General features: G+C 35.6%; 1 protein-coding gene across 2 annotated transcripts in view; it reads left to right on the forward strand.

The window, feature by feature from the left end:
• The window catches only part of LOC122812027 (cytosolic purine 5'-nucleotidase-like), a 563563-nt gene that overhangs the window by 419868 nt on the left and 120525 nt on the right, over positions 1-23170 (forward strand). For both annotated transcript variants that reach the window (XM_044084264.1, XM_044084265.1), the window contains one exon: positions 22997-23057. In XM_044084264.1, coding sequence (XP_043940199.1) covers positions 22997-23057 — 61 coding nt within the window. The remainder of the gene's footprint in view (positions 1-22996; positions 23058-23170) is intronic.

Below are 23170 nucleotides of genomic sequence, written 5' to 3' on the forward strand. Positions count from 1 at the left end.
ATTAATGAATGTAGTGTTAATGTATTATCACTTGTTTGTCTGGCAGTTACAAAACCAGCTTGTTCGCTAGAAATTATTTGATTCATAATTCTTTTCAATCTATTAGCCAAGATAGAAGTCAAAATTTTCATATCAACATTTAAAAGTGAGATAGGTCTATAATTATCCGGATTCTGAGTATCAGTATTCATTTTAGGTATAAGGATAGTTTTTGATGCGTTAAAATGGAGATCATTAATTTTATTATTAATTATATAATTAAATACAATCAATAGTATTTTACCCAGAATATCACAAAAAGTTTTATAAAATTCAGCAGTCAGGCCATCAGGCCCCGGTGCCTTATATGACTTGAAATTTTTGATTCTATCAGTTATTTCTTCCCTCGATATAGGTTTAATTAGGTCTTCTTGGGAAATATCATCTATTTTTGGGAAACTAATTTTCTGGAAAAATTCCTCAGTAGATCCATTTAAAGATAGATCCTTTTGATCCGCATAAATATCCGAGTATATTCTTTCAAAAACATTAATAATATCTGCAGTTTTAGAATATATTGTATTGTCAAGCTGTATTTCCGAAATTACAGATGCTGATTTTGATTGATTAATAATTCTAGCTAATGCCCTTGATGGTGTTTGAATATGATTAGCATACCTCACTAACATTTTATGCTCATAAAACGTCAACCTATTATTTTGAATTAAGAAAAGATCTTTTTGGCATTTGAATAATTCCTCCTCTGTTTGAGTGTTGTAATTCAGAATCAGCTTTTGATCAAGTGAATTTATTTTAACTTCCAAATCTTGTATCTCTCTAATATACATTTTTTTATAATATGAAGCTTTTGCAAGAAGATCCCTCTTATTTGCGTCTTAACTGTTGCCCATTCTATATCAGGAGAATGTTGAGAATTCTCCAACTTAACTAATAAACTATTAAGAACATCTATGATTTCCTGTATTATTTCTTCCTTATTTAATAGATTTGGGTTTAAAGACCAATTATAGCCCCTGTGAGACAAATTATGCATAGAATCTTTAGAAAAGTGTAATGAGATTTTTGAATGATCCGACAAATAACGCGCATGTATGAGAACTGATGGTTCAAAATTAATCATTGTTTGTGAAATCAGAAAAAAATCTATTCTCGACCACATTTTGTGACACGGTGAATAAAAAGTAAAATTGTTTGTATTGGAAGGATTATTCGTATATTTAAAAGGGTCATATAGTTGGAAATCTTCTTTCAAATCATTTAATGCAACCACCGCTTGCCTATTAAATTACCTTTGTGAACAAGACCTATCCAATTTTGGATTTTGATAAGAGTTCCAATCTCCTCCTATTATTATATAATAATTGTTATATTGGTTTAACAACGGATATAATGATGCTATAAAACACTGTTGATTACTACATGGTACATATACATTACAAAGTAAAATAGGTTTATCATGTATCTTAGAAGAGAGAGTAACAAAGCACCATCTTCCTTCCTTATCTATTTTAGAGTCCAGAATCTTACCTTGATATTGATTTTTAATAACTATGGCTACCCCTGCACTATTGGTCTTACCTTCTGAAGCTATGACCTCTCTAATCCATTTCCTTTTCTTGATCTCTGCCCATTGATCATTAGTTAAATGTGTTTCTTGAAGTAGTGTAAAACACGCCCCAGACTGCAAAAAGTAAATGAAGAAATAGTTTCCTCTTCTTTAAGCTCTGGAGCCCTTTTATATTCCATGAGTCTATTTCCCACATTTTACTCTGTTATTCATTTTTTGAAACCTTTAAAAAGAAAAGATCAAGTGTACTCAGAGACTTTTTGACAATATATATGATTTGGAAGCATTCTTGATATCCCGTCCCATACCAGTGCCTACCCACTCTACCCTTGGACCAGGACATGTATAGGTTTTGCATAGAGTAAACAATTGTATTAACTACTAACATAGTCCTTGATATATACTTCAGGTAACAATAAATAAGACATATAGTATAATCAAAACCTATAACACCTAACTCTAATTCTACAAAGCCTAATCTAAACATTCCCTATTAAACACCACTATTAATCCACATCTCTTGTATCAGTTACTTGTGAGTAAATCATTAATTATCTAACTAGAAACATCATATAAGTATTAATTGTCTCATCCTAATAAAAAGTTATTACTGTCTAAAAACATCAAATCAAAACATTACATATACATCTATTGTGTAAAAATAGTTAACTTTCCTTATTTCTAACTAAACTTCAAGTGAACAATTCAAATTACCTATATTAAAAACCCCTTGCTTATACAATAAAATGAGAGTTCAGTTTTTAGACAAGATTATTTACATTTAAAAACCTGCATTATTGTAAAAATATAGTCCTATAAGCATCCAAAAAACCCTGATGTTTAGTTATACATTTTCACATGTTTAAGCTAAAAACATTAGCATTTCTCAGTGTTATGCCCAAACATACAGACATTTAATAATGTTAAGGGAGAATCCTGCCCTAAATGCTTACCTGTCTAACCATTCCTTGTTCAGCATTATTATACTTTAACATTAAGAAGTTTTGACCATTAGGAGAAATAAACATGCAGCATCTTGAACATATGTGCTTAAAGTACTATTTTACAGCTTTCTTCGATGTTGCATTTACTTTAAATCAGTCCAGCATAGTCCTCTTCGGCTTCCCAAGCCTGAAAAACAGTCTAAACGATCGCGAAGGGGGAACCTTGACAGCGACGCACTCCCGGAAGTGCCACAGTGAATAAAGCCTCCTTAGAAGCTACAGAATCATTTCCTGTCACTACGCAGAAGAGCAGACTTCGTAAAGACAATAAAACTTTGGAAAACAGTCTCGAAAGTCTAGGATTTAAAAAACGAACTCTTATCTCAACAGAAAGGGGCCCAACACAGAACAAGAAGCAAACAAAGGATTACCAAGACCATGATCCACAGTAGCAGCTAAATCCAGCTTCGGATACCATGCCAGTCGCTACGGAGAGCCAGATCAAGTCTCAGAAGCAGGCAAAACCTTAAAAAGCTTCAAAAAGGTAGCTTTTGCTTCATTTTTTGACGAAACCGAATATTTGGACCCTTCGACTGTGAATATTAAAGTATTAGGATACTTCATCTGAAACTTTATATGCTTTTCAATAAGAAGTTTACAATAAGGGGATAGCATTTGTCTAGCTTGCCTGATCTGGAGAGGTAAGTCCTGAGTCACAGAAATTCTATTATTGTTCCACATAACATACCCTCCATTTTTTTTATTAGTTGAGAGAATCTTGCTAACATCCTGATAATTCAAAATTTTAACATATACAGGTCTTGGACTGTTAGAAGCCTGTGATTCCCTTAGAGCTCTGTGGGCTCTTTCTATGATTATTTGTTTTGACAAATCAGGATCTGCAAGAATACTTGTAAATATTTGTAGAATGGATGTAATTAAGTCATTATATTGTACAGACTCTGGTATTCCTCTGACAATTACATTGTTCCTTCTAGATCTTGCCTCTAAATCAGTTATTTTGGCTTGCATAGTTCGAATCTCAAGCTCATGTGCATCTGATTTTGTGCTAACAGATTTAGTTTATCTTCATTGTCTGCTATCCGGGCTTCACTTTTATCCATTCTCTCAAGGATTTGAGTACAGGATATTCCAAAAGTTTGTACTTGTACAGTTAATTCTTTTAGAGCTTCTTGAATGGGTAACAGAGCAGCTCTGATATCCTCCATGTTCAGCATTGGATCAGGCTTAGTTTTAGTCCCTGGTTTTGATTGTTCCTGTTGTTTAATAATTTTTTGTCTTTTCGAAGTAACATCTTTTTCCGGTGATTGCAGTTCTGAGAGTTTCGTTTTTGTGGTAGTTGTGTCCATATTTTTGTCTTCCCTCGACATTTATGTCAGCAGTAAAACTCAGAGTCTTCTGAATAGTCAGTTCCTTTGTTTGAGAATCTCTTCAGAGACAGATACTCTGTAATAATCCTCTTAGATAGTATTTTTTCTCTTAGTTTGTTCACTTCCTGGATACTAGATGGATGCAGCTGAAGTTATTTTTACCAAGATTTATTGTTTAAAAGTTCTTGATACCACCTCAGGGTTTAGATTTCCACAGGTTATATGCAGAGATGCAGATCAGTAGTGTTTACAGAATGGCAGCCATCTTTGAATCTAGCATTCTTTTTTTTTTTTTTTTTTTCAAAACAGGCAAAACAGGTTTATTGTTTTAACATACAAGAGAAATATCATAACAATTTTAGACAAGTAATTAAAAATAGATATGATTATAACATTCAACAAAACAACTAAAGTATTTACAAAGACATCCACTACAATCAGATCAATTAATTAAACTAAAATACCATGCTATTGAAATTAGGATTTTTTAACAAATTTTGTAAATTATCCCATACAATATAATAAGATGTTTTTCTAGTTGTTCTTGACCTAATTGTGTTTATTTCCATATGGCACACTATATTCATAACATTTTTAAATTCATTGAACGAAGGAGGTGTATCTGAAATCCAATTTCTGGTTATTATTTTCCTAGCCACTGCTAGAATAGACCATAACAAGGGAAGCTTAACCTTTTTAACACTTTGAGGTACAGGTGTGTTGAATAATATAAGAGATTTAGAAATAATGAAATTATCTGTAAAAAGAGCCTGCAAAAATTTATTAACTGACTTCCAGTATTCTTTCAATTTTATACAGTCATAAAACATATGAGCCCAGTCAGCATTAATTTCTACATTACATCTCTAACATAGATTATCTTTATTATTTATTTTATTCATCATCAAAGGTGTATAAAAAGATCTATGTAAAAATTTCCATGTATAAAGTCTCCAGACAATGGAAGACGTAGTTCTATAGGCAGATTCCAATATATATTGTTTATCTTGTTGATTTGGTGGGTCCCCATTAATAGAAGTGAAATAATTCCAGTATGTATCTACACTGTAAAAGTTTCTTGTCTGATAATTTTATGTATGTATGAAAGTTTACCTTTATCAGAAACTTTATGTTGTAAATTTAATATCAAGTAATCAATCAGTGTTGGAATAGATTCTTTAACTGTTATAGACATTAGATCTATTCTATCAATGAGATGTTGTCTAAAGGTCTGAACCTCTAACCAGCAAGTTTCTCTTAGATCAAATTCTTGTTTTAAGAAATCTAGATTTTTAACTTTATTATCAGATATCAACTGATACCAGTACTTTAGATCATTATCTATAGCTAAATGAGTTCCTTCAGAAGTAGATGACAAAAGCATACCCTGAGTATACATTATAGGAATATAATAAAATTCCATTCCCTATACTTAGGGTGCATGAATATAAAGTTATGATAGCTAATAATAATATTTAATGGGTAACAAACCATATGTTTAGGTGTAATAGGTGAAGTACAAAATTCCTTTAGTAACCATAACATGGAGTTATTTACAATCATATTTTTATGTGTTAAGGAGATTTTCATGAAGTGCATACTAATTAGCTCCCAATAATCTTTCCATTTTGCGACATATGACTGATCTATTAATAAAGTAATAACTTTTACAATAGAAGAGATAGTATATAAATTAAAGTCTGGAAAAGAAATACCCCTTGAGACCAGCTATTAGTATGTTTCTTTAATGCAATCCTAGGTCTATTAGGTGCCCATAGGAAATTTAACATTAGTGTATTCAGTTTCTTGATAATTATTTTTGTAGGTGGAAGTATTATTGATTGTATTAAGTATAAAATCTTGGGGAATATTATCATTTTAATAATTGTAAGTCTCTCCTCCATAGTAAAATATATTATTCCAGGTATTAAAAAGATTTTGTATATTAAGAAAACAGGTATTATAATTATTATATATAATAGATTTAATATCTTTAGATAGTATTATACCTAAATAAGTTATCTGACCTGAATTGGGTACATATTTAGTAAAATCACTAATGAGAATATTTTTCGTGTATATATATAGGTAGTATTTTAGTTTTTTCTTCATTGAATATTAAACCAGAAATACTTTTAAAATTCATCACTTTATCAAATAGAGACTGCATAGAAGAATTAGATCCTGCTGATGTAATTAGAACATCATCTGCAAAAAGTTGAATTTTGGATGTTGTATTTTCATCTATTTCAAAACCCTCTATGTCAGTACTGTTTCTGATCAAATTAGCCCAAGGCTCCATTACTAAAGTGAATAATAGTGGAGAAAGTGGACATCCTTGTTTTGTACCTTTAAGAATGGGTATTTTTGTGAAACATATGTTCCTACCTTAATATAAGCCAACGTTCCTTTGTATAAATGCTCAATTAGATTTACAAATGCATCTGAGAAGTTTGTGCACTTCAGTAAGGTAAACAGATAGTCCCAACTTACTGAATCAAATGCTGAACTTATATCAAGACTAATAAGTGTTAAATCTTTCTTTTTCCTATCTGCAAAATCAATTAATGTTAAAGTTCTTCTTATATTATCAAAAGTATTTCTATTTACAATGAAGCCTGTCTGATCTATATCTATAATGCCGGGAATGATTGTCTTCAATCTATCAGCAAAAATACTCATAAACATTTTATAATCAACATTAAGTAATGAGATGGGCCGATATGAAGTACATCTAGTTGGATCTTTATTAGGTTTTAAAATTGGCGAAATAAATGTATATTGCCAAGATGGGGGGGGTTATTAACTCAGTTTGGGACAAAATAAAAACCTTATGTATTAATGAATATGTACTTTTAGAAAGGATTTTATATATCTCTGGTATAATACCATCATTACCCAGTGCTTTGTTTGATTTAAGCTTATTTATTTGTGTAATAACCTCTGTATATGAAATACTTTTGTCCAATAGTTTAATCTGTTGTTTATTAAGCTTTTTATTCATGTTTGTGGTTATAAACTCCTTTATTTTATCTTTAGGTTCCATGTTAATGTTATTATTGTTAATATTGTGAAAATGATTTCTAAATTCATCTAGTATTTCTGGTAGACTAGAAACATTCTTCTTTTTCCTTAGAGAAAAGATTTCTTTGATATGGTTTTGTTTATTCAACCTTTTTGTTTTATTTTTAAGTCTATGTAAGTATTTGGGGCTTATTGAGTAAGACAAAACTTGTATTTCTCTAGAGTTATTTTAACTTTATGAGTTAAAATTTCTTTGTATTTCTCATTTAGTTTGTTTATTTCTTCAATGACTTTCTTATCCATAATATTTTCTTTATTATTATGTTTATAAGAGTCTAATTTACTTTGAATATCTAACAATTCCTTATCCCAAGATTTCATTTTATTATTATACCATCTTATACTTTGTCCATATAGATATGATTTTAAGGCATCCCAAACATAGACAATGGAGACTTCAGGAGTATTATTTATGTCTAGAAAATGTTGTACTTCTGAAAGTATATATTCGTTATAGTCTTTTAGTTGAGTTAAGTATGCTGGTATCCTTTTGATCTGAACATTATGAGTATTTTTTATCATGAATTCAAAAACAATTGAATTATGATCAGGTATAGGACATGAAATTATTTTGGAATTAATTAAATCTGTTACCATCTGGTTAGAAATAAAGACCCTATCTATTTTTGAATAAGTTTTGTATCTGTTAGAAAAAAAGGTGTATGGCAATGATTTTGAATCTATCTGATTATTAATATCATTCAAATGATAAGAATTAGCAAAATCATTTAAATGTTTTGCATTAGATGTAATTCTTCTTTTTCCTATAGTGGTAGTATCACTTTCATGTAATATACAATTAAAGTCACCAGCTAAAATAATATCTCCTATAGAGAATGATAAGATCTTATCAAGATGATGTTTCACTGTATTAATACCAATTCCAGGTATCCAATATACATTAATTAAAGTGTAAGTCTTCCCATTAATTTGTATTGTAACCATACAAAACATTCCTTTGTCATCCTGATAAGACTTAATGGTTTTAGGAATGGGCATACTTTTATTCCATAAAATAGCCACTCCTCTTTTTTCTGAGTGTGCTCTGAACTAACCAATACTGTATATTTGTTTGTGGCTAGTTTATCAATATCTTTTTTCAAGAGATGGGTTTCTTGCAGGAAGACTAAGTTGGCCTTATGTAAATTAATGTATCTTATTAGGCTTGCCCTTTTACACGGATTATTCAATCCATTAATGTTTAAAGAAATTCCTTTTAAAGATGTCATTTGGCATTTTTAAAACTTAAGAATCTTATGATCAAAATAACAAATAACAACATAAGTAATGTTACATCTCCTCCTTTAGGTGTACCTTTAAATATAGCTGTATTTATTGAATTTCTTATGGGATTTTGTATAGGATTCAATTTTGTTTGTAGTGACAATGAGTGTACAAAATATATTGTGGATGTCAAAACTATATACATATAACAATGAACAAGTGAAAATAATGTAAGGATTAAACCTTGCATCCAGCCTGGAGTTAAAACTCCAACTTAGAGTAGTATTTACCACTCAAGTTAACCCCCTACCCTAAGCAGCAGTACCTCAGCTACCACCTTATCAATTTAATACTGGTTATATTTAACTTAAATTAACAGCTTTCAATTCAATTATCTAGTAAGACAAGACTACACATTTGATAAAACAGCATCATATAAACTAAAATAAACTTTTTTTTTAAAAACTATTCATACTACTATATACATCTATGTAATATAATACACTTGTATTCAAATAGCATTCAAATAAACTTGATATTAGGAACCAAGAGGAGAGAAATAAAAGACGTGAAAGAGGGAGAGAGAGTGAAAGAAAGAGAAAAAAAAAAGGAAGGCATATTTACATATTAATTTATTCAAAGTATGTAAAAATAAGTTCTAACATTCATTTAAATCAAAAACTTTGGCTAATATGGTTCAGACATTACATATATTAAGATGCATCTATTTTCTGTCATGTAAATGCAGTCAACAGCTTCCAAAAAAAAAACCTTGAATTGCTTGTATATGAGCATTTTACTCATACTCATTATTGTCAATAGAATAAAATATTATATTTATAGAAATTCTTATAAATCATACTGCATAGTTATGCAAATTCTCAGAAACACTTGCATTATTGTAAAAAAAACATCTGTATTTTGTATGTCTATACTACTGCTTTAAAATATATCACATGACAGTTTCTTCCAGAATAGAGTTATAAAGTTATTTATGCTTGTCAATCAGATGAATTAAATGAGTTATAGTAATGTATATGTTTGGAACATAAGTTTTCAACACAGATTAGTATGCTGCAGTCAAGTAGATTTTCAAAAACACTTGAATAAATGTTTCATTTTCTATGCCTTCTAAAATAAGACATTTACTTACTACAAGAAACTGCATCATTTAAAATCATTATAACTGACATATTTTATGAATTATAACATAGATATTTAAGTAATTATATAAAATAACGCACATTTAAATGTCAAAGAGTTCATTTTCCTTCACATAGTCGCATTTGCATCAGTTCTACTTCCTGGTAGAGTGTTCTTCCTGAATCTGTGATGTGTCAGTGTGATATCTGGGTCAAAGGTCAGATTGACTGCTTTCAGCTTCTCTGTGAGAATTCTGAGAGTTGAAGCTTTTGAAACAACTCGAGGACACTGTTCATGAGGTAGCCCACATCCCAGATTGTCTCCCTTAAAATTTTGGCGGGAAACTTTTAAAAACTAGTGACAAACATTCATTTAGCAGTGTAAATGCATCTAAACATGACAAAACCTTTGCGATGTATTTTACAGGTTATTACAGTCTCTATGTAAGTGAAATTAAGCCCAAAGTTATTAATAAGTAATAAAACTCAATATTTTTGTCCCAACTCAATTTTTATGCAAATCTTATTATTTACTGTGTCTATATGATCAAAAGCATTTCTATATATTAATATGAGAAAAAAAATAAAGAAAAAGAATAAAGAAAAGAAAAAGAGAGTAGAAAATAAAAGAGTGTAAAGCAGAAATAAAAAAATGTAAGAGAAAGCTATAAGAAGTATATACAATGGAATAGTACTTACTGTTTATATTAATAGAGTTAAAAATAAAACATATTATTTACTATTATTTAGTTCTAATTATTATTAGTTAAAGCATGACAGATTATTTACAAACAAGCATAAGCAGTATAATCAAGAAAGTATAATTAGGAATAGCATTTGAAGAACATATAAACTTTTTACAAGGAATAAATATGTTATTATTCCATTTATCATATTTTCATTACTCTTCTCTCCCTGCCCTCCCCCACCCTTTACCCACTACATAATCTAAATAGAATGTCATTGTTTAAACAAAGAAAAGAAGAAAAGGAGAAAAAAAAGAAAAAATAAAATGTATTAAATTACTGACCTTACTTCTCTTTTTCAGAAAGAGAAACACATTGAATAATAGCTTGTTATTAGTTCCTCAGATATTTTGACTGGTTATGAAACAAAACATTTCTTTGCACACAGAGAATAACTTTGATTAAATCTTTTTCAGAACATTTGTGGCTTTCTGGAAATGCAGGAACTATATTTAAAAAGATTAATAATGAAGTAAAATGATGAGAGAAAAAAGAAAAACATAGAACAAATCATTTGTTCTTTAGTCTCTTCTTCTCTGAAGTCTTCCACGAAGTTTCAGTTGCCAGTCTCTTTAATGAAGGACTAGCCCATTCCATTTCCTCTATTTTATCCAAAATCTTATTTTTTTTGATAAACAGTAAAGCAGAGACTAAGTCATCAAAAATTTTAGGACCATCAGGAAGGAAGATTTTTAGCTTGGCAGGAAACAGAAGGTATGTTTTAAACTGTGCTTTTTTAAGCTCCCTTATTAGTGGCAGAAAAACTTTTCTTTTAGCTATTACCAAGGAAGAATAGTCATTGTCAAAACGCACAGTTGTCTCATTAATCTTAACAGGAGCTTTAGCCCAAGCAGATTTAAGAACCATCTATTTATCAAAAGATGATAGAAATCTAACTATAACTGATCTAGGATAGTTTTTGTTAGAGTTAGTATTAGCTATAGATCTATGTGCTCTTTCGATACCAAAAGAGAATGCTTCTGGTAAGTCTAAAGTTTTAGGGGGCCATGTTGTTAAAAAAGAAGTAATATTGTTACCTTCAATATTTTCTGGCAGTCCAAAAATCCTAATGTTATTGCGCCTAGATCTATTTTCCAAGTCATCCAGCTTTGTTTGTAAATGTGTATTTTGTTTCAGCAGAAACTCAATGTTGATTTCCTCTTCTTGGATTCTATTTTCCATGTCATTCACAGCTTCTTCTATGCCTGTCATCTGGATCTTCTGTTGTTGCAGGTCTATATGTAACAAGTCTATTTGTTTTGTAGTTTTTTCTATGAAGGTATCAATTTTAGTATCCATTTTATCCATCTTAGCAGTAAGTTGCTGGATTATAGTTATCAGAGACTGAAGTTCTTTCTTGATGCTGGAGTCTTGAGAATTTGTCTTACTGGAACTCATTTCAGACTGATAAACTGACAGGAAAATTTCCAATGTGATTTCTGACAGGAATATTGTTAAAATTTCCTTTCTTTTTTAGATATAGTTCAAGAACTATATAAAACAAACATATTTAGAAAGAAAATTACTTCAAAAATTAATTTTTTAAGTAATTAATTCCTGTCAGTGTAATGAAATTGGTGGAGCTGAAGAAATCTGCTGCTATCCTGTGTTCATCCTTGGCCACGCCCCCGGAGGACAGCATTCTTCAAAACCCCATTCACCGAAGACCCTGACAGTACATAATTCCTGACTCCTAAGTTCAGGGAGTCCAGAACAGGGCTGGGCTTGCAATTTATGGAGTCCATGAGCATGGTCACTTCTCCAGGAATGTGAACTGTTGTAAGGATGATACCCACAGCTAGAATCTGTACAAAGAGTAAAAGTGTATACTGGACTGTTTGTTTCCATACCATATCATACAACAAACTTGTTATCAAGTAGGGTAAGAGATGTTCTGAGACCACTAGCTAAGCAGCTACATCAAGATCTGGGATAGATTCTGGTGCAAGAAAAGAAGACATGCATTGAAGAAGATAGTCCTCTGCCTGGGAATGATGCTAGAATATTTGTGGGTGGGGAGTGAGGTTGTTGCCAAGGACATCTCACTATCTATTCACTGCAGCATCAGCATCCTCAGATGGAACTGTGAAGATGATAGCCACCAGGACCCTGGACCCTAACTGCATCTTCAACACCAATATCAGTGACGGGACCTCCTGGAACTTCATTGTGGGCAGGATGCCAAGGCAGTCCTCTGATATGGTCCCAGAGAAGACTTCTCTAGGTTATGGAGACCCCACTGATGAACTGCAATTACTGGAGTATTCAAGTCAAATATGTTAGGTCTAAGTCCCCAAATGTGGCATCAAGAGCCAGTCTTTCAGATAGAAGCACACACACTGAAACACCAAAATCTCTAAATGCTCTGGGTACAGAAAAAGAAACAAATAGCAAAACTTTGCACTAAAGATGGTGCAAACCTATATCAAACTGAAGTTACCCCCAGTATGGATTCCAGACAGTGATGTCTTGGAGGGTATCTGTCATTTTTGGCAATACCAAGCAGTTGCATTGATACAGCAGAGGCATGAACCCATGGAGAGTCAACATAGAAACTGACATATAGGATTTTCTTGGTGAAGTCATTGAGGTCTAAGGTAAGACCAAAGTCTGCTATCTCTTTGAAACAATGAAGACTGATAGTAACACCTCTGAAAAACAGTCTCAGTAAGCAATAACTTGTTCTGTGGCCAGATAAATTTATATGGAGAGCCTAACAGTTCTATGACTTAGACCATGTGAAGCACCCACATGCCATTTTTACCAAAATTACTAGGGGTTATAGAAGATGACACCATGACATTCAATCTCCACAACCAACAGTCAAAAAAAAAAAACACATCTGATGTTAGGTCTGCTATAGAGTCAAACAACATCTGACTGATAGCATTAGCATCCATGTAACTGCTGACTACACTTCTGTTTACCTCTCCTATTTTCACTAACCTCCAGTTCACCCTGACAATGAAAATAAAGCAATGCTATAATAAAGTAGCCAAATTTGCTTCCAGTAAGCCATAGTCCACAAACCATTGTATTGCCGTCAGGCACATAAATTGGCTTGAGCTATCTCAACTCCTCGCCTACTCTCAGCTTCAATTTGCACAAAAATTAATGTTTTACCCTGAAAAATGCCCTGCCCTAAGCAGTACACTACAGCCCCACTCCCCCAGTAGAGTTCTCTACTCTAATGACAAACATCTCCTCTCAAGTCACAAAGCTCACACAAAAGCAGGAAATGCTATTTGCTGCAATTTTATTATTCCTGCTTGACTCCTGGCCATGTGTCTGCTATTCCTCAGGCTAAATTATTCTTTCCTACCTTGCATATGTACAGATACATCAGTGCATATTTTTTATCTTCTCTCTTATTTTTCTGTCTTCTCCTCTTCTAATGATAAAATGCATATACTTATATTTGACCTAATGTACTTTAACAAATGTTGTCTATGATGCAGTAAAGTACTTTTTTACTTCATAATAATCTACTTCATTTATCCTCACTTAGTATGTAGTGCTGCTAAATGTTGCATGGATATTCTGTAAATTGTATATGTATTACTGCTATTATTTCTTGTGGAGCTTTTCTCCCCAGACCTCAGCTAAAGGGGAGCTTGTTTGCTCAGTCTGACTTTCCCTGTAACTAAATGGAAATAAAAAAATAAATAAATATTATTATTTAATGGTTGTTGAAACTAGAACAAATATGAAGAACCACCACTTATGAACAGTCCTGGATAGCAATCAAGAATGCAACTGCTGGAACAGCAGACATGTTCTCCTTAGTGAGTTAGTTGATATAGCTGGGATGGATAAGACCATTTTCTTCCAAGTGAATTAAGCTGATGGCTTGGAAGAAGAAGAAGAAGAAGAAGAAGAATTTGTGACAAGGAGGGCATCATAGAAATCTTTGACTATGTCCAGGGCTTGTCTCTTCTGCTGAAAGTCCGCAAACAGGTCTGAGGTGGCCTACCCAAAACATCTCTCCAGAAGGTGGGATTGAGAATAAATTGCCTAAGCTTATCCTTAAAGTAGGAGTGCTAAAACAATGATATCTTGTGTAGGTACTGTGACACTCCCAGCCCAGCTATCTAGAATTTTGATAATAATTCTATGTCATCTGTGAATATTGATATGATTTATACAGAACTGTATGTTATATACTGAGCTAAAATGTAACCACAGCATGCCTTGCTGACTTAGAACAGAAATGCATATAAACTATATACCTGTGCAAATCTATGTTTTAACAGTAGAAACTGGAACATAAAAAGTTAACTTGCAAAACGTAAGAATAGTTGAGGTTAAATTACTTTATAGCTGGGCCATAAACAAGAGAAGTTACCTCTCAGTTTCAATGTAGCAGAGACAATGTCTAGAGCTAGGAGTTTTCTTTATTGTCTTGGAGAGAAATAATTAATAGGTTTAAAATGTAAAAATTGTTTATTTTTTTATGACTTCCAGTTCTGAGCAAACATCTGAGAGATATGTATTTTTATCACAGAGACTTTTCTGGTTTAGCTTGGGAAATGAAGTCAGGTGGCAAAAAGTGATGTCATCCAAGCTAACCCAGCAGTAATATTTGATATTAATTTAAGAACTCTGTCAGAGACAGACTGGGCATTTTGTATTTTGTCTTGGACCTTGCAATAACATCCACTCATCATCACATCTGCACTTGCCTTGCTCTGTAAGTACGTTTTTTAGGGCATAGTAACTCTTTTTAGATTCAGATAGGAATATAGTAAAGATTAGTTTAGATGTTTTCTTTATTTATATGAGACTATTCTGCAATGTTGTTTTAAATACTTCCTGTGATTTTGAACTCTGAAATTACTGTGTTGATGTACTGAATATTGTCTTGTTCTTTTATTATTTATTATTAAATATACTTAAACCTATAATAAAAAACAAAGCATGCCCAATGGAGTAAATGCCTCACCACAAACAAACAAATAATGAAACCAGGAAACAAAGTGTGGTAGAGGCAACCAAGGAGCATACGAATATCCAGTCAGAAAAATAAAAATATAGTCCTTTATTAGTGCACAGAGGTAAGAGCTTTCACAATTTGCTTCGTCAGACCATAAAACCACTAGTTCATAAAGCACTTCTTTTATATTTTATATTTTACTTATATATCCTTCAACAGGATTTTCATTAATTGTGATTATGCTCACCATTGTGTATTTTCTGCTGTTATATTTATACATGCAGTCATGTTAGTTAGTTTTATGTTTTATATTTTCTCTACATAATCTTATATTTTTATATGCTCATTTTTTTTAGAGCTTTATAATATCCTTTACCTTTAAGAGGTCAACTGATTAATTGTTTGAACCTGAATCATTGTGTATAAAAGGAGTGCTTTATGAACTAGTGGTACGATGGTCTGACGAAGCGAATTGTGAAAGCGTTTACCTCTGTGCATTAATAAAGGACTATAATTTTATTTTGCTGACTGGATATTCATATGCTCCTTGATTGCCTCTGCCACACTTTGTTTTCTGCTTTCATTATATACTTAAACCTATCTTTGTAGCTATTTGTGAGACATATTTAAGCTCTTAGAGTACTTGCATATGTATTTGGTGACACTGTACAGGCCACTCCTAAATAGCCTTGCTCTTGGCCAGACTACCACTTGGATTATTAGTAACATTACACACTAGGATTGGACACCCTTTGTTAAGGGCCTTAGAGTAGCTGATAAAGAGTTGGCTGGCATCAGCTGGGACTACCTTATAGTCTGGGCAGAAGGGGACATAGCTAGTAAGCCCGTGCCAGCCTTCCCCAGGTGTGTGTGTGTGTTTGTATATAAATCAAATCTCAAAGTGTGTGTGTCAGCTACTTTGGCAGGGACATGAAGCACTGGCTGGACAGAGAGAGTCCTGGAGGTCTTAGATTGGCCACTCAGCTGAGATCTCAACCCTACAGCTGTGCCAGTGGGGAGTCTTAGCAGAAAGAGGGAGAAACCAGCCCCAGACTGACTGTGATCTCTGTGTGCTGTTAAGGCAAATTGCACTTTATTGTGTGTGTACTTGTCATCCTCCTATTGTGTACATCCCTCACTGTTGCCAGTGGTGAGGATTGAGGCTCCTTGATTACTGGGCCAGTGCGGGGGCATCTCATATTAACTTGTGGACAGTGGTGGGATATCCACATCACATATTAATTGGTTGACAGTGGTGGGACAGCCACATCACATATTAATTGGCTTGTAGTGGTGTGGATATTGAATTCCTGTAGCCTGTGTACAGTGGTCACTGAAGGTGTTTGTACTCTCATTTAGCCATGCAGTGAACATTCAGAGTTTTGCATCACAATTGTTTTATTTATTTTTTTGTTAGCTTAGTTAGTCAGGGAGAACAGGCAAGCATGTCAGCATAGGAGTATGGCAAGCTGACAAAGAGCCAGTTGGCTGAAATGTGCCAGGCTAAAGGACTGGTGCATGCCAACCTGACTAAAGCAGACATGATTGTAGCTTTGGGGACAGCTGCATCACAGACCAGTGATCAGGAGGACAACTAAGCTGCCCTTGGAGATGTAGAACTCTCAGAAAATGGATAGCTCAACCTTTGCACAGAGGACGTAAAAATCCATCTGGAATTAAAGGGACTTGAGCTGGAGGCCAAGCTTTTGGAAAAAGAAGCAGCAGAGAGATTGAGACATCTGGAGGCTGAGGAAAATGAGAAACTGTGACATCTCAAGGCTGAACAAAATGAGAAACTGTGACATCTGGAAGCTAAGAAGAATGAGAGGCAGAGGCAACATGAAAAGGAGATGCTGACTCTTCGCCAGAGTCAATTGAGGTAATGGAGAAGGGAATAACCAAACCCCAGAAGCAACAAAGGTCAATAAATTTCTTCCACAATTTACACAGGAGGATAATTTTGATAGTTTTATTCATATGTTTGAAAGGGTATGTAAACAGTATAATGCTGACCAAGGGCTCTGGGTATGGTTCCTGACCCCCTTACTCCATAGTAAAGCTGTAACTGCTATTGCTAAACTGTCTGATACTGATAGCTTAAATTATAATACAGTCAAAATGTGTTTGTTAGAATGCTTTAAGTTAACACTTGAACCTTATAAAAAAAGTTTCGTGAGCATAAATGCAAGGCAGATGAAAGTGAATGTGAATATGTTGCTGAACTAAGCACTTATTTTCATAGGTGGGTGAGTGGATATCAGGTCATCACTTCTAAAGGGCTGGCAGACCGTTTGGTGAGCTGACAAGCTCTTATCACTTTGTCTGAGGACATGAGAATCTGGTTATCTGATAGACAATGCAATACTGTAGATGACTTGGGGAAAAAGGGATACTTATACCTAGCAAGCAGGGCATCAATGCACAAGAAAGGGCTGCTCATGGGTCTAAGGGAATCCATGGTGGGCAGCCAGACTGCCCCAACAGAGTCTGCCAATAGCAGGGGAAGCCACTAGTCAAGGTACATGTCCAGGACCAAGGGTTAAATGTTTTAAATGCAACCAGTGGGGGCATGTACCAGATACATGTCCACAGAGGCAAGGTGGGGAACAAAAGGGGGGAAAGCCAGTAAGTGGGAATGACAAAATAGCAGCAGTAAGTTGTCTTGGGACAACAAGGGCACCAAACTACCGCAAGAGGTTACATCCTAAGTTAATAAATGGAAAAAGAGGCCACTGCTAAGAGAGACATAGCCTCTGACCTAACCATTGTGAAGCCTGTGGTAGTAGATTATGTTACCAGATACCCTGAAGCAGTGGCCCTGTCCTCCATTGAGACAGAGAAGGTGGTAAATGCTTTGTTAGAGATTTTCAGCAGGGTAGGTTTTCCAAACGAAATACTGTCTGGCAGACGTGTCAAGTTTAATTTCAGACCTGCTGGCTTGTCTGTGGAAGTACTGTAGGGTGAAGCATCTAAAGACCACCCCATGCCACCCCCAAACTAATGGTCTTATTGAGAGGTTAAATTCTACATTCAAGATGATACTATGGGCATTTGCAGACCAGTTTAAGAGGGAGTGGGATAAATATTTGCCCCATCTGTTGTTTGCTTACAGAGAGGTTCCCCAGGAATCCACAGGTTTTTCACCCTTTGAGTTGCTGTATGGGCATAGGGTGAGGAGACCTCTAGATTTGATTCGAGATGAGTGGGAGGATGAGTGTGAATCTCACAAGGAGTCTGTTGTGCCATATGTCCTAAACCTCAGGGCAAGGCTCAGTGAACTCATGGGCTTGGCCCAGGAGAACCTGGCAGAAGCCCAACAGCAGAAACAGGTCTGGTATTACAGGAATGCTTGAGCTAGAGAGTATATTGCAGGGCAGCAGTTAAAGGTTCTCATTCCTGTCAGACACAACAAGCTGTCAGCAGCTTGGGAGGGACCCTACACAGTGGTAAGAAAGGTCAGTGATGTTAACTAGATGGTAGAACTGCTAGGCAGGAGGCAGGGGCACAAATGCTACCATGTTAACATGATGAAACCTTACCATGATAGGTCGGCCCTTGTGATGAGTATTTGCAATGGATGGCAAGAGGAGTCTAAGGGGGACCTATTGACTGATCTCCTCAGTAAGGCTCGGATTGACACCTCAGTAGAAGGGGTAGCAATGTCCCAGCGGCTATCACCTACCCAGGTTTGAGATATCTGAGCAGTGTTACAGGAGTTTGGGAACATGTTCACTGGGAAACCAGGATACACCCACCTGGTGCAGCACCATGTGGATACAGGACCCCAAAAGTCTATTAAGCAGGCCCCTTATAGGGTCCCTGAGAGAGTCAAACAGACTCTAACGGAGGAGATACAGGAAATGTTGGAAGTAGGGGTAATTCAGGAGTCAAGCTGCCCCTGGGCCTCCCCAGTAGTGCTGGTACCAAAGAAGGATGGCAGCACCAGGTTCTGTGTGGACTACAGGAAATTAAATAGTCACACAGAGTCAGATGTTTACTCCATGCCTAGGACAGATGAAGCCATAGAGCAGCTGGGTGGGGCTAAGTATCTTAACACCATTGATCTTACCAATGGTTACTGGCAGGTGCCCTTGACTCCCAGTGCTAGAGAAAGGTCAGCCTTTGTGAATCCTTTTGGCTTGTATGAGTTCACAAAGATGCCCTTTGGAATGAAAAAAGTCCCAGTGACTTTCCAGAGGCTGGTAGATCGTATCGTAGCAGGAACAGGAAATTTTGTCTTGCTCACCTAGATGATATTGCCATCTACAGCCATTCCAGGCAAGAGTAGTTTCAGCATATCAGGGAGGTGCTGGGCAGACTACAGAGGGCAGGGTTGACCATTAAGCCCAGCAAATGTCAGGTGGGTATGGCTGGGACAAAGAGTGGGGAGTGGTAAGATCAGGCCAAAGTGGAAGCTATTCAGTCATGGCCTGCCCCTGTTACGAAAAAGCAGGTGAGGGCATTCTTAGGGACAGTGGGATACTACAAAAAGTTTGTCCCCAATTATGGTACCATAGCTGCTCCCCTCACAGACCTGACAAGGAAAAACAAGCCAGATAAGGTAGTGTGGACACCCTGTGTTATCCAGTCCAGATTACAGCAAATAATTTGTTTTGCAGATGGATGCTTCAAACCATTGGGTGGGGGCTGTACTTAGCCAGATTTCCACAGAGGGAGAGGAACACCCAGTGGCATATCTCAGTCGTAGGCTGCAACCCAGGGAGGAATGCTATGCAGCTGTAGAAAAGGAATGCCTAGCCATAGTGTGGGCACTGCAGAAACTTCAGCCTTGTCTGTATGGAAGGAAATTCACTGTAGTTACAGACCACAATCCCTTAACATGGCTACATTGAGCCAGCCAGCAAAATGCCAAGTTACTAAGGTGAAGCCTAGGATTGCAAGCATATAATATGACAGTGCAGCACTGCAGTGGGGTTAGCAATGCCAATGCAGATGGGCTCTCAAGGGTATGTCATTTGTGAATATTGATATGATTTATACAAAACTGTATGTTATGTACTGAGCTACAGTGTAACTACACCATGCCCTGCTGACTTAAACCAGAAATGCATATAAACTATATGCCTGTGCAAATGTATGTTTTAACAGTAGAAACTAGAACATAAAAAGGGTTAACATGCAAAATTTAAGAATAGTTAAGGTTAAGTTACTTTATAGCTGGGCCATAAACAAGAGAAGTTATCTCTCAGTTTCAGTGTAGCAGACACAATGTCTAGAGCTAGACGTTTTTTGAATGGTCTTGCAGAGTAGTAATTACTAGGTTTAAAATGTAAAAAGGGTTTTATTGTTTTACGAGTTCCAGTTCTGAGCAAACATCTGAGAGATATTTATTTTTAATACCGAGATGTCAAATTCTGTTAGTTTCTGGTCTAGCCTGGGAACTGAAGTCAGGTGACAAAAAGTGATGTCATCCAAGCTAACCCAGCAGTAATATTTGACACTAATTTAAGAACTCTCTGAGAGAGAGACTGGGCATTGTTTTTGTCTTGGACCTAGCAAGAACATCCACTCATCATCACATCTGCACTTGTCTTACTCTGTAAGTAAGCTTTTAGGGCATAGTAACTCTTTTTAAATTCAAATAGGAATACAGTAAAGATTAGTTTAGAGGTTTTCTTTATTTATTTGAGACTGTCCTGCAATGTTGTTTTAAATACTTCCTGTGATTTTGAACTCTGAAATTACTGTGTTGATGTACTGAGTATTGTCTTGTTCTTTTACATAAACCTATCTTTGTGGCTGATATATGTGAGACGTATTTAAGCTCTTAGAGTAGTTGCATATGTATTTGGTGACACTGTACAGGCCACTCCTAAATAGCCTTGCTCTCAGTCAGACTACCATTTAGATTATTAGTAACATTACACAGTAGGATTGGACACCCTTTGTTAAGGTCCTTAGAGTAGCTGATAAAGAGTTGTCTGGTGGCAGCTGGAACTACCTTATAGTCTGGGCAGAAGGGGCTATAGCTACTAAACCTGTGCCAGCCTTCCCTAGGTGTGTACTTGTGTTTGTATATAAATCAAATCTCAAAGTGTGTGTGTGTGTCAGCTACTTGGGCAGGGACACAAAGCACTGGCTGGACAGAGAAGGTGCTGGAGGTCTTAGCTTGGGCACTCGGCTGAGACCTCAACCCTATAGCTGTGCCTGTGGGGAGTCATATTGGGGATCTGGAGAAAGCGGGAGAAACCAGCCCCAGAGTGACTGTGATCTCCCTGTGCTCTTAAGGAAAATTGCATTTTACTGTGTGTGTACTTGTCATCCTCCCATTGTGTACGTCCCTCACTGTTGCCAGTGGTGAGGATTGATACTCCTTGATTACTAGGACAGTGCAGGGGCATCACAGGTACATAACTGATTCTGCTGCTGTAGCCATAACAATGGCACAGTCAGAATTATGGTGTGCTACATGAAAGTCTAGTGTAGAAGCCTTTCTAAAGACATTAACCAGTTCTTCCTTCAGCCCAACATCAGAAAGAGGTGTCAGCTTCTCCAGTGGCTTGTCCAGTAGACAGGACTGGAACCTGGAAAGGTGAGGCAGTTAGATGAGACTTGTACACCCCACAATGCATAAGGTAAACCCTGTTGCCCACTACGTCCAAAGCCTTGAACTCAAACAAACAATCATACAAACTTATGATTAAAAATTAGATGGGATGACAAAAACATCAACACAAATACATCAGCAGAGATTCAATGCAGTTTTCAGTGTATGCATAACACAAAAGTGAAAATTGCAAAAAAAGACCCAGCCAAATTAGAGTCCTCACTGCATAACACCTTAAACCTGTTCTAGTGGGATATGTCAGTGTTTCAGCTATACGGCTTCCCTTTTTAAACGTTTTATGGGCACATTCAGACCAGTAAAACCAAGCCATGTACTGAAACACTGATACGTCTTTAAGGTTTCATTTGCATATATCCCATGGGTTTCCACTGCAGGAGGTTAAATCCATTATACTGTGAAAACTCAAGGGTGGCTGTGGTGGTGCAGCAGTAAGCATTGCCACCTCACAGCAAAAGGTTCTCCAGTACAATTATCGGCTGGGGTGCCTTCTTTACAGAGTCTGCATGTCCTCCCTGCAGTCGCTTCAGTTTCCACCAGGTGCTCTGGTTTCCTCCCACATATCCCAAATACATGCTAAGTGGATTGGACACTCTAAATTGGCCCTAGGTGTGCATGTGTGTGCCTTCTGTGGAAGGCTGGGTGCCAGGCTGGCAACCTGACACTGTAAAAACTCTACCATCAATCGTTCTGTGGACTGTTGTTCAGCTGTGGCGACCCCCTAATGGGAAAAAGCTAAAAGGAGAAGAAGAAGATAGTGAGGACTCTATCTTGGTTGGGTCTTTCTTGCTTTTTTTCTGAATGGTTTGTCTCTGTGACCTTTTTACCTTTTGGTTTGGACATAACAATTGCATTGAAATGTTATAACAATAACTGTTTGCAGATCAACAAAAATGGATGAAAATAAACAAAAGAAAGTGACTGATTAAAAGATCACTGATAATCACTACAATAACAATGGTGAGGACAATGCAAGAAGGCTGCAACAGGCAGATATTGTTATTAAAAGAATTAAACAAGAGAAATGAGCAGAAATAGTAAATGAAAGATGGTATGGGTCTATGGGTTGGAGATGGGGAAGTAGGAAAGACAATGTCAAGATTAACAGTATAAACAAGGTAAAAAGATAAGGAAATCAATGGCAAAATGGCAGGGGCCTCTGAAAAGATAAAGAGGGTACTGATGCAGGAATGAAGGGAGGAACTCTTGAGATATTGACCATATTGTGGAAATAGAGAGGAAGCATGAGAAAGTGTGAGATCACATGTTAATGTAAGAACAATGTATAGGGGCAAATTACTAGTAACTATCAGGCTGTTACTTTATTTACTGCCTGTGTTATATTGCTCTAATTGTACTATTTCTCTATTGATTTCCAGACATTTAGATAGTGGAAGCAATGAACGCCCAGACATCAGCTCTATACAGAAGAGGATGAAGGTATTGGTACACATCTATAGTTTGCCAGTTTAGTAAAATGATACTCTTATGTGCTGAATCATTATATATTTTAAAAATAAATTCCTCAAATAAGATAGCCACGTAGGTGCTTC

This window comes from Protopterus annectens, chromosome 9.part0 (assembly GCF_019279795.1).
Source record: "Protopterus annectens isolate FY-2018-M chromosome 9.part0, PAN1.0, whole genome shotgun sequence".
Taxonomy (NCBI): Eukaryota; Metazoa; Chordata; order Ceratodontiformes; family Protopteridae; genus Protopterus; species Protopterus annectens.